The sequence below is a fragment of the Ranitomeya imitator genome, chromosome 5, assembly GCF_032444005.1.
Source record: "Ranitomeya imitator isolate aRanImi1 chromosome 5, aRanImi1.pri, whole genome shotgun sequence".
Lineage (NCBI taxonomy): Eukaryota > Metazoa > Chordata > Amphibia > Anura > Dendrobatidae > Ranitomeya > Ranitomeya imitator.
The window spans coordinates 416,817,630-416,830,967 of record NC_091286.1 but is presented as its reverse complement, the minus strand read 5'-3'; the positions used below and the strand labels follow the sequence as shown (position 1 = coordinate 416,830,967).

The following is a 13,338-nucleotide window of genomic DNA, read 5'->3' as shown; positions in this document are numbered from 1 at the left end:
CAAACGAACCACATGCTGGAAAAACAATGGCACCAAATCAGAGGAGGAAGGCAATTTAGACAAGGGTACCAAATGGACCATCTTAGAGAAGCGATCACAAACCACCCAAATGACCGACATCCTTTGAGAAACAGGGAGATCAGAAATAAAATCCATGGAAATATGCGTCCAGGATCTCTTCGGGACCGGCAAGGGAAAAAGCAACCCACTGGCACGAGAACAGCAGGGCTTAGCCCGAGCACAAGTCCCACAGGACTGCACAAAAGAACGCACATCCCGTGACAAAGAAGGCCACCAAAAGGATCTAGCCACCAAATCTCTGGTACCAAAGAATCCAGGATGACCGGCCAACACCGAACAATGAACCTCAGAGATAACTCTACTAGTCCATCTATCAGGGACAAACAGTTTCTCCGTAGGACAACGGTCAGGTCTATCAGCCTGAAACTTCTGCAGCACACGCCGCAAATCAGGGGAGATGGCAGACAAAATTACCCCCTGTTTAAGAATACCCGCCGGCTCCGGAACACCCGGAGAGTCAGGCACAAAACTCCTTGACAGGGCATCAGCCTTCACATTCTTAGATCCCGGAAGGTATGAAACCACAAAATCAAAACGGGAGAAAAAGAGCGACCATCGAGCCTGTCTAGGATTCAACCATTTGGCAGACTCGAGATAAGTCAAATTCTTGTGATCCGTCAAGACCACCACACGATGTTTAGCTCCTTCAAGCCAATGTCGCCACTCCTCGAATGCCCACTTCATGACCAACAAGTCTCGATTGCCAACATCATAATTGCGCTCAGCAGGCGAGAATTTTCTAGAAAAGAAGGCACAGGGTTTCATCACCGAACCATCAGAACTTCTTTGCGACAAAACAGCCCCTGCTCCAATCTCAGAAGCATCAACCTCAACCCAAAACGGGAGCGAAACATCTGGCTGGCACAACACAGGGGCAGAAGAAAAACGATGCTTCAACTCCTGAAAAGCCTCTACAGCCGCAGAGGACCAATTGACCACATCAGCACCCTTCTTGGTCAAATCAGTCAACGGTTTAGCAATACTAGAAAAATTAGCGATGAAGCGACGGTAAAAATTAGCAAAGCCCAGGAACTTCTGCAGGCTCTTCACAGATGTCGGCTGAGTCCAATCATAAATGGCCTGAACTTTAACAGGGTCCATCTCGATAGTAGAAGGGGAAAAAATGAAACCAAAAAATGAAACCTTCTGAACCCCAAAGAGACATTTAGACCCCTTCACAAACAAGGAATTCGCACAAAGGACCTGGAACACCATTCTGACCTGCTTCACATGAGACTCCCAATCATCCGAAAAGACCAAAATGTCATCCAAATATACAATCATGAATCTATCCAGGTACTCTCGGAAGATGTCATGCATAAAGGACTGAAACACAGATGGAGCATTAGAAAGCCCGAATGGCATAACCAGGTACTCAAAATGGCCATCGGGCGTATTAAATGCTGTTTTCCATTCATCGCCCTGTTTAATTCGCACAAGATTATACGCCCCACGAAGATCTATCTTGGTGAACCAACTAGCCCCCTTAATCCGAGCAAACAAATCAGACAGCAGCGGTAAAGGATACTGAAATTTCACTGTGATCTTATTAAGAAGGCGGTAATCAATACAAGGTCTCAAAGAGCCATCCTTCTTGGCCACAAAAAAGAACCCTGCTCCCAATGGTGACGACGACGGGCGAATATGACCCTTCTCCAAGGATTCCTTTATATAACTCCGCATAGCGGCGTGCTCTGGCACAGATAAATTAAACAGACGGCCCTTAGGAAACTTACTACCAGGAATCAAATTAATAGCACAAACGCAATCCCTATGAGGAGGTAGGGCACCAGATTTGGGCTCTTCAAATACATCCCGGTAATCTGATAAAAACTCAGGGACTTCAGAAGGAGTGGAAGGCGAAATTGACAACAATGGAACATCACCATGTACCCCCTGACAACCCCAGCTGGACACAGACATAGATTTCCAATCCAACACTGGATTATGGACCTGTAGCCATGGCAACCCCAAAACGACCACATCATGCAGATTATGCAACACCAAAAAGCGAATATCCTCCTGATGTGCAGGAGCCATGCACATGGTCAATTGAGTCCAGTACTGAGGCTTATTTTTGGCCAAAGGCGTACCATCAATTCCTCTCAATGGAATAGGATACTGCAAGGGCTCCAAGAAAAAACCACAGCGCCTGGCAAACTCCAAGTCCATCAAATTCAGGGCAGCGCCTGAATCCACAAATGCCATAACAGAATAAGACGACAGAGAGCAAATCAGAGTAACGGACAAAAGAAATTTAGACTGTACCGTACCAATGGTGGCAGACCTAGCGAACCGCTTAGTGCGCTTAGGACAATCGGAGATAGCATGAGTGGATTCACCACAGTAAAAACACAGCCCATTCCGACGTCTGTGTTCTTGCCGTTCAGCTCTGGTCAAAGTCCTATCACACTGCATAGGCTCAGGCCTATGCTCAGAGAATACCGCCAGATGGTGCACAGCTTTGCGCTCACGCAAGCGCCGATCGATCTGAATGGCCAAGGACATAGACTCATTCAGACCAGCAGACGTGGTAAATCCCACCATGACATCCTTAAGGGCTTCAGAAAGACCCTTTCTGAAAATTGCCGCCAGGGCACATTCATTCCACTGAGTAAGCACAGACCACTTTCTAAACTTCTGACAATACACCTCCGCTTCATCCTGACCCTGACACAAAGCCAGCAAGATTTTCTCTGCCTGATCCACTGTATTTGGTTCATCATAAAGCAATCCAAGCGCCAGAAATAACGCATCAACATCACGCAATGCAGAATCTCCTGGCGCAAGGGAAAATGCCCAGTCTTGAGGGTCACAACGCAACAAAGAAATAATGACTTTTACTTGTTGAACGGGGTCACCAGAGGAACGGGGTTTCAAAGCTAGAAACAGTTTACAATTATTTTTGAAATTCATGAACTTAGATCTATCCCCAGAAAATAAATCAGGAATAGGAATTCTAGGCTCTAACATAGGATTCTGAACCACAAAATCTTGAATGTTTTGTACCCTTGCAGTGAGATGATCCACACAAGAGGACAGACCTAGAATGTCCATACCAACACCTGTGTCCTGAACCACCCAAAGGTCTAGGGGAAAAGAAAGACAAAACACAGTGCAAAGAAAAAAAATGGTCTCAGAACTTCTCTTATCCCTCTATTGATATGCACTAATACTTTGGGCCAGCTGTACTGTTATGACCTGGTGGTTAGCAGCACCCGGCACGACCTGATAGTTAAACTCACACAGGACAAGCTCTGGGATGTGGGAGCTCTGCTGACCGCAAGCCCTAATCCTATCACACACACTAGAAATAGCCATGGAACGTTCCTGACTCTCCCTAGATGCCTCTTCACAGCCTCAGAGCTAGCTAGCCCTAGAGATAGAAAATAAAGCCTACCTTGCCTCAGAGAAATTCCCCAAAGGAAAAGGCAGCCCCCCACATATATTGACTGTGAGTAAAGATGAAAGTCACAAACGCAGAAATGAAACAGGTTTCAGCAAAGGGAGGCCAGACTTACTAAACAGACAGAGGATAGGAAAGGTATCTTTGCAGTCAGCACAAAAAACTACAAAAGACCACGCAGAGTGTGCAAAAAGACCTCCGCACCGACTCACGGTGCGGAGGTGCCACTCTGCATCCCAGAGCTTCCAGCTAGCAAGACAAAATCATGATAACCAGCTGGACAAGGAAACAATGAACAAATAATAACTATCAGGAACTTAGCTTCTGCTGGAGAAGACAGGTCACCAGAAAGATCCAAGAGCGAACTGAACCAATGCAGGAACATTGACAGCTGGCATGGAGTAACGATCTGAGTGGAGTTAAATAGAGCAGCCAACCAAAGGATAAACCACGTCACCTGTGTAAGGAACCTCAGAAGCAGCAGCTTCACTCACAGCCACCAGAGGGAGCCCATAGACAGAACTCGCCGAAGTACCATTCACGACCACAGGAGGGAGTTCGACAACAGAATTCACAACAGTACCCCCCCCTTGAGGAGGGGTCACCGAACCCTCACCAGAGCCCCCAGGCCGATCAGGATGAGCCAAATGAAAGGCACGAACAAGATCGGCAGCATGAACATCAGAGGCAAAAACCCAGGAATTATCTTCCTGACCATAACCCTTCCACTTGACCAGGTACTGGAGTTTCCGTCTCGAAACACGAGAATCCAAAATCACCAGAGGGAGCCCATAGACAGAACTCGCTGAAGTACCATTCACGACCACAGGAGGGAGTTCGACAACAGAATTCACAACATGTGCCCTCTTAAACTTTTCTCCCCATACTGTATCCCCAAACTCTTCCTCTCAATAGTCTCCTGACGTGTTTCCCCTCCCTCTTCATACTGTCTCCTCTCACATCCCCCTGCTAACCATCCTGTCTCCTCTAATATTTACCCCTTCACTCTCCATAATGCCTCCTCACACATCTCCCTGACTCCCCATTCTGTTTGCACACATCCTCTCATCCTCGCTCCCAATACTGTGTTTGCATAAATTTTTCCCCTGCTACTCATACTGCGTACTCACCCATCTTCCACTCACCCTACTGTGTGCATTTACATTCCTCCCCTTCCCTCCCCAGTCTTCACATCCATCCTGTTATGATGCGGTGGTTTAGGAGCAACATGGAACGAGCTCTGAAGGAAGTGGTATCTATACTGACCGCAGTCCATAAGCTCAACACAACACTAGAAGTAGCCGTGGGATGCTCCTAACTCTCCCTAGGCACCTCGTCAAAGCCTTAGAGCTAACTACCCCTAAGGATAGAAGCAGGAACACTATCTTGCCTCAGAGAAAATCCCCAACGGATAGATTAGCCCCACACAAATAATGACTGTGAGTGGAGAGGGAAAAGACATACACAGAATGAAACCAGGATGAGCACAGGAGGCCAGTCTAGCTAAATAGATAGGACAGGATGGAATACTGTGCGGTCAGTATAAAACACTACAAAAATCCATGCAGAGCTTACAAAAATCTCCACACCTGACTAAAGGTGTGGAGGGTAAATCTGCTTCCCAGATCTTCCAGCAAGACAGAATTAATTCATACTGATAAGCTGGACAAACATAGAAAGCACAGAACGGATAATGTTATGACCTGGTGGTTAGGACAACAATGGACCTGATGGTTAAGAGCACCCGGAAAGACCTGATAGCTACAAAAACACAGGACAAGCTCTGGGAAGTGGAAACTCTGCTGACCGCAATCCCTAATCCTATCACACACACTAGAAATAGCCGTGGATTGCTCCTAACGCTCCCTATGTAACTCGTCACAGCCTCAGAACTAGCTAGCCCTAAAGATAGGAAAACAAAGCCTACCTTGCCTCAGAGAAATTCCCCAAAGGAAAAGGGCAGCCCCCCACATATATTGACTGTGAGTAAAGATGAAATCACAAACACAGAGATGAAATAGATTTAGCAAAGAGAGGCCCGACTTACTGAACAGACAGAGGATAGGAAAGGTAACTTGCGGTCAGCACAAAAACCTACAAAATGCCACGCAGAGAGTGCAGGGAAAAAAAAACCTTCCGCACCGACTCACGGTACGGAGGCGCCCCTCTGCGTCCCAGAGCTTCCAGCAAGCAAGGCAATATTCACAATAGCAAGCTGGACAGAAAAATAGCAAACAAGAAAATAGCAAGAGGAACTTAGCTTCTGCTGGAGTAAACAGGTAACCAGAACGATCCAGGAGCGAACTAGACCAATAGTACAACATTGACAGCTGGCATGGGGCAAAGATCTAAGTGGAGTTAAATAGAGCAGCCCACTAACGAATTAGCCTCGTCAACTGTGGAAGGAAACTCAGAAACACCCACAGCCACCAGAGGAAGTCCATGGACAGAACCAGCCGAAGTACCATTCATGACCACAGGAGGGAGCTCGACAACAGAATTCACAACAGGATAAGTCCACAATCTGTGGACAGAAAAGAGCAAGCAAGAACTTAGCTTTGCTGAGCTGGTCAGGATAACAGGGAAATCCAAAGAGATATGAATCCAACCAGAAACCATTTACAAGTGGCACTGGCTGAAGGATAGAGCCAGGCATAAATCGCCGAGCAGAAAAGACGATCAGTGGAAGCAGCTGCTGACAGCTAAATCCAAGGAGCAGCCATACCACTTGAAACCACAAGAGGGAGCCCAAGAGCAGAACTCACGAAAGTGCCACTTACAACCACCGGAGGGAGCCCAAGAGCGGAATTCACAACACCATCCTCCCCATTCTGTGTTCGAAACAATCCCCTCACTATACTGTGTCTTCACCATCTCCTCTCATACATTCACTTCTCCTCCATTCCGCTCATCACCGTGTCTGTACCCAACCCTATTCATCAAACTGTGTCTGCACCGTCTCATCACTCAGAAAACTCTTTCTGCACCCATCCCCCGTACTGTTTCCTCATACATGTCCCCAATCTCCTCCTTGCTCCTCATCCTGTGTCCAAATTCCTCTCACTACCCATATTGTGTCTGCATCTGTCCCTTCTTTGCACACCAAACATATGTCCCAAAATCGTCTCCACCCCCTGTTACACTAAACCACCCCATAGGCTAAATGTCCCTCATCCACACAAAATCTCTGCACACTAAAGCTCCCCCAGAAACTAAATACCCCTTCCCCACACAAAATCTCCCCCACACTAAATTCCCCCAGATTAAATCTGTTCAACACACTAAATACCCCCACACTAAATTTCCCTACAATACACTAAATCTTCAGTGTCTTCAGCTCCACAAATCTTCTTCGCGCCTCTGCATGCCGAGTGATATCAGTAGCACTGCTAATGTCATCCTGACACAGCGGTCTGTGCTTCAATAGTTCTACCATGTGAAAGAAATGAGTACAATTGAGCACTGGCAGCTGGCGTGCTGCACCTTTTGTGAGCCTGCTTTCACCTTGACAGCTGGCTCAGAGGACAGTTGACTCCCAATCTGAGTGGCTGCAAAATGCAGCTGCCTTGGGAGACACCTCGGACCACCACATTAGGCAGCCCAACTGTGCCCCTTGCCGACTGTGCTGCGGACAGAAGCCCCACCTGCCCTCTCTAGATACGCCTCTGGCACCCAGTGTTCCCCACGGCTATGACCCATAAACGCTTTGAGGCCATTAACAAATTTTTGCATTACAACAATAATGCACAACGTCCTCCATGAGATTACCCCAACTTTGAACGACTTTTCAAAGTTTGGCCAGTAATTGATCACTTCAGCAACAGGTCTGCTGAGGTATATATTCCCCAAGGGAACATCTGCGTGAATGAGTCCCTAATGCTTTCCAAGGGGAGGCTCAACTTTACTTACACAACTTACAACTGCCAACCAAATGCACTCAACACAACTCACATATGCCAAACTAATGTGCTATACACAACTCACATATGCCAGCCTGATGAACTCTACACAACTTACATATGCCAACCCGATGTACATTAGACAACTCATGTATGCCAACATGATGTATATTATAAAACTTATGTAAACCAACCTGATGTCCCTTACATACAACCTGATGCACTCTACAAAACTTACATACAGTATGCCAACCTGCTGTGCTCTACACAACTCACATATGCCAACATGATTTAAATTACAAAACTCACATATGCCAAGGTGATGCATGCTACACAACTTATGTATGCCACCACATTATAAAATTCACAAATCAGGAAAACAATAGACCATTTTCAATATAGGGTCATTTGTGAAGGGTTTCCACTATTTAGGCACTTCAGGGGCTCTCCAAATTCAACATAACGCCTGAAGACCATTCCATCAAAGTCTGCGTTCCAAAACATCACTCTTTCTCTTCTGAACCCTGCTGTGCTCACACATATGCGGTATAGGCATACTCAGGAGAAATTGCACAACAATATTTGGGGTCCATTTTCTCCTGTTACCCTTCTGAAAGTATAATAATTGGGGCTAAAAGTACATTTGTTTGAATCAAATGGGATTTTTTTTATTTTCACGGATCTTTGTTATAAACCTCTCTGAAGCATCTGGGGGTTCAAGGTGATCAAAACACATCTAGATAAATTCCTTGAGGTGTGTAGTTTCCAAGATATCATCACTTGTGGAGGATTTTCACTGTCATCAAGGACTCTTCAAACCCCACATGGCATCTGCTCTCAAGTCCAGCCATTTTTGCATTCAAAAACTCAAATCGTGCTCCATTTCTTTTGAGTCCTGCCATGCAACCAAACAGTAGTTTTCCCTCACATATGGGGTATTGTCATACACAAGAGTAATTGAACAACAAATTTGTGGGTCCATTTTTTTTCTGTTACCCCTGTGAAAAAAAAAAAAATTGTGGCTAAAAGAACAATATTGTAGGAAAAATGTGATTGTTTTAGTTTTAAAGCTCTACATCATAAACTTCTGTGAAGAACCTAGAGGATCTATGTGCTCAAAGCAAATCTGGATAAATTCCTTGAGGGGTCTAGTTACCAAAATGGGGTCATTTAAAAATTAGGATCCAAAAAGTATCGTTTCTCCTTGTGGAGAGTGACATGATAAGCATGTCGAAGTGAGGAGACTTAAAGCCGCAATGCTCCTCTGGGAAATATGCAAATTGTCTATTCAGAGAGGAAGAAAACTAGAACTCTAGTGCCACCTATTGGATGTAGCAATCCTAACAGTCAATGTCGACCCTTTACCAAGCCTTGTCACATGACTTAGGATAATAGCCAAACCAGAATCTCAATTTGCAGCTGAAAAGTTAGAAATTGCTCGAATTCATCAACTTTTAAACCTTTTAACTTCCTAACAAAAAATATTTTTAAAAATTATGCAGATATAAAGTAGACCCGTGGTACGTTAATTATTAACTTTTTTTGTGTGACATAACTGTTTTAAATGCATAATAGTTAAAAGTTTGAAAATAGTGAAATTTTCGTCAAATTTCCGATATTTTCACAAATAAATGTAAGTCATATCTAACAAATTTTAGCATTTTCATAAAGTATAATATGTAATGAAACAACAGTCTCATGATCACTGGGATTCTAACAATTTTTAACTATCCAGAGCCAGTTAAATCTCTTTTTCGGCAAACAAACGAATAAATTTGCATGCCTTGATAAAGTGTGATGATATGTGTAGGCCCAACCTGTCCTCATTACACAAATGCACATCACCTGATCTGCTTCACATCAATAAGAATTCAAGTTAATGCATCTTGAAGTTGGAAAGTTCTCAAATAATTGATGATATGGCTAAAATACTAGCCTACAAATTGTGCATAAAGTGTATATGTTGGTGCTTGAAGTACCTTCTTTTATTACTGTTTTTACTAAAATGACTGATTGTAGAAGTTTAGTCAATAATTCTAATGTAACTTTTTGTAGGTACCTGGAATAATGACCAGAGTGATGATTTCTTTTTCAATAATGGCACAAAGCTTCCCATCAACAGCTCAGAAGAAGAGATATTCTACTATGGAATGGAGTGTAAGTAATGGATTAGACCTAGATCAGCATGCAGCTCTCAATAGTAGGATTACCCTGTAATATTTGATAGAGGAACATACAATAGAATTATCCTTATATCACAGCACATGGCCCCACTGCATATTATCCTTCAGGCAACCCGCTCTTTTGTAACTGAACACACACCAGTATTGTATTCTGAGACTTTCTGTATAGCATTCAATAAGAAAGAGCTACAAAACATAATTTCTCCACTATTTCTACCTAGATAACTATAACTGGATTGTGCTTGTAAATACAGGAAACTTTACAATGTACTTCTTAATAGAATTCCCAGTGGTGGCCAAATAATAATTTAAAGCTGTTTTCTAGTGACCAAGATTGCAAGAGCGTGCTGTTGGCTCTAAATGTCAGCCAACTTTAGTTCCACAATCGGTCCAAGGATGCAGATACAAAGCTGACTCATATAGTAGCATTGGGAGCTTACAGTTCAGGATGGCAGCACGAAAATCGACCATTTTGTCGATCCAAACTATTTTCATTCAAGTGTCTGCTTTCAGGAAACTATGAGTTTGGAAAGTGGTTGGCTTCTGCTGAAGAAGATGATGACCCAAATTGTTTAAACACATTTTTTCCTGAATTAACACTGAACACTGGAACCTGAAAAGTCAGATAGGCACTATTCCAGCAATGTTATTGCATTATAGAATAAAATTATGTCCAATCACTCAACGTCATCAATTGCTTTCAAAATTTTATTAAAATAAACTTTTGATATGTTATTGATGCTCAAAGATAAATGCAGTCGGCCACTGATTTCATTCTTCCCGCTGTTGGGGCGGAATGAATCACATGACAGGTTAACTTTAAAATGAAAAGCCTATTGTGATTTTCATCAAACTGTCATAGATGAAATGATAGCTGCAGTGGTATTTGTCTTGTGCTATTTGAGAAATATGCCAACTGGAGGTAACAGAAATTAAATTCATATTCAGTGGATAATGTGATGCCTAATACAGCTCTGGCAAAAATTAGGAGATCACTGCAAAATTTTCAGTTTGTCTGATTTTTCTCTTTATAAGTATGTTTTTGTGTAAAATGTAAATTGTTCTATTATTCTATAAACTAATGACAGCATGTCTCCAAAGTTCCAAGCAATAAATCTTTTATTTATTTTCTGAAAATGAGAAATGGTCAAAATAACAAAAAAATGCATTGCTTGCAGACCTCAAATAATGTAAAAAAAAAAAAAAACAAGTTCATAATCATTTAGAAACAACAATTCTAATGTTTTAGCTCAGGAAGATTTCAGAAATCAATATTTTGTGGAATAACCATGATTTTTAATCACAGCTTTCATGCTTCTTGGCATGCTTTCCACCAGTCTTTCACACTGCTTTTGGGTGACCTTATGCTACTCCTGGTACAAAAATGTAAGCAGTCCTTCTTTGTTTGATGACTTGTGACCATCCATCTTCCTCTTGATTACATTCCAGAGGTTTTCAATGGGGTTCAGGTCTGGAGAGTGGGCTGGCCATGACAGGGATTTGATGTGGTGGTCCTTCATCCACACCTTGACTGACCTAGCTGCGTGACATGGCGCATTGTTCTGCTGGAAAAGGATAACCTTGAATGCGGCTTAATTCATACTTTACATACACTTCACCTCAGCTGCCATTTTCGCCCTCTGCCGGTCTGTAGCTTTGTTGTCCCCAATGTCTGCTGCTTGACCTTGTTGTAATGGACTGCGTCTTAATGATTTTAAGGTTGGAGGCAACATGACGCTCATTGTGTCCCTCTGCTAGTAAAGCCAGAATTGAGCCCTTCTTTTCCTCACTCAAAACTTTTATTTTCAACTCCTTTGGCATGGATAAAAGTTATTTTATCATTCCTATTACTTTTGGGATATTAATAACACTTGTTTTGCCATCCAGCTTGTCCTATTGCAAGAGGATTGTGAACATCACAGCATTGTTTTTTTATACTTTCCTTCACTAAATAAGATTTGGTTCAGGTGATCACCTAATCAGAAGCACATTAAGTAGAATGAGGTGTACTCTGGTTGGAATTCAACTGACACTGGAATTGAATGGCTGTCAGACATGTAGAGAGGCTGGTTTTTATAAAACTGTGCAATAGTCTCTTAATTTTTGCCAGACCTGTATATAGTATAGAGCTGTAGAGCTGAACCTGTGGCAGAGCGGGGATTACAGCTCTCTAATGATCAAGTGTCTCACAGTCGTGCATAGATTGGCATAGTTGGGCAGATTTCTCACTCAGGTACATTATACTTTGTGCAGATTATATTTATATATTCTCTAAAATGGCGAGAGTTGTATCTTGAGATGTATGTGTCTGTAACGCAGGGGAAGTCAATGAGAGCAGCTTGTTTAAAGAGCCGTATAAACAAGGAAAAGACTCATTCATACCAGTTTTCCTCGGTGATTTGAGAAATCTACATAAAGACCAGTATGCAGAATTGGAGGAGAAGTGTGGTAATAACACTGAATGTATATATGATGCCCTGGCCACAAATAATACAGAACTCGGCTTAGCTACAATGAAGATTTCACTACAACTGGAAGAAACCAATATCACTTTAAGTAAGTCTCTTAACCTAAACATGTTTTTTGCTATACTTTTCTTTTTTCTTTTCTTCATTATACCAATTTTTTCACAACAATAATACAATATACTGTATTGTACTGGTTTCTTCCTTTGGCTTTAAATTAATTACAGAAAGTGATGGCGCCTAGTGCACATTATGTAGAGGCAGCATTCACATGGGAAGTCAGGAATCATTGTTGTGATAAGGGAGAAGAGCAACAAAATATCATTGCAAAATTCTCGAGAAGCAATGACCCAGGACTTGATTATAGTAATTATGGGAATAACACCTCTGTAACATAGATGACAACTCTGGAAATTATTATTCTCAGAATTAGCAGATAGCATTGTTCTGTAGGTTAATACTTCACACCAATAGATGATACAGTACATCCTGTAATACAGTAGCAGCTCCATACATTGCCTCGTTATCCTTGTGTTTTCAGATGCCGCTGCTCCATCAATTACTGGAAATCTGACTATTGAAGCCATTATATATAGTACTGTTACAGTACAGTATACCGCCACTGGCACCGGAGTGGTTTTCTCTGCAGATCCGGATACAAATACAGATATTAATCTGAGCGGTGAGTGACAATTCTCATTTCACATCATATGTATGAGTCTATATTGCTTTTGGCAGAAAGCCTTTGCATAAAATGAATGATTTACTTATAGTAAACTCACCATAATTATTGCTACATTTATATAAAGATACCAGCTCCACGTTACTGATGTACCCATATATTTAGCAACTCGTCAATATATTTAACAAGGAGAACCAGAGTCAAAATATGCCAAAAATATCAAAAAAAAAATGTATTAATGCACAAAATTATAACAAAAATACATAAACAGTATATATAATTACGAGTACAGTTGTGATTTGATCCCAAGGTAAAAAGAATGCCGGAGAATAGATGAGGCCACGGTAAGGATACGAACAACTGAGAATTTGTTTCTAATCTTACAACATTATAAGAGACATGTGGATAGACTTAGTGTCCATAGACTGTTCTGTTATTGTTATGAGCGTGAAAAGTAACTTGGCCGCAGTTCAGGCAAGACTAACAGATACAATGGGTGATTATTACCTCTATTACTTGTTACCCACATAATATGTATTACATTCAACATAAGTCTTTTGTTACTGTGTAAGGGGTTGTAATGCTGATATCTGCCTTTAACCCGCTTAATGTTTCATCCCGA

The 13,338-nt window shown here is 42.3% G+C and overlaps 1 protein-coding gene across 1 annotated transcript in view; it reads left to right on the top strand.

Moving 5' to 3' along the window:
- LOC138638068 (mucin-4-like) overlaps positions 1-13,338 on the top strand; it is a 305,885-nt gene that overhangs the window by 72,610 nt on the left and 219,937 nt on the right. The window contains exons 8-10 of the mRNA XM_069727051.1: positions 9,442-9,543; positions 11,889-12,125; positions 12,576-12,716. Coding sequence (XP_069583152.1) covers positions 9,442-9,543; positions 11,889-12,125; positions 12,576-12,716 — 480 coding nt within the window. The remainder of the gene's footprint in view (positions 1-9,441; positions 9,544-11,888; positions 12,126-12,575; positions 12,717-13,338) is intronic.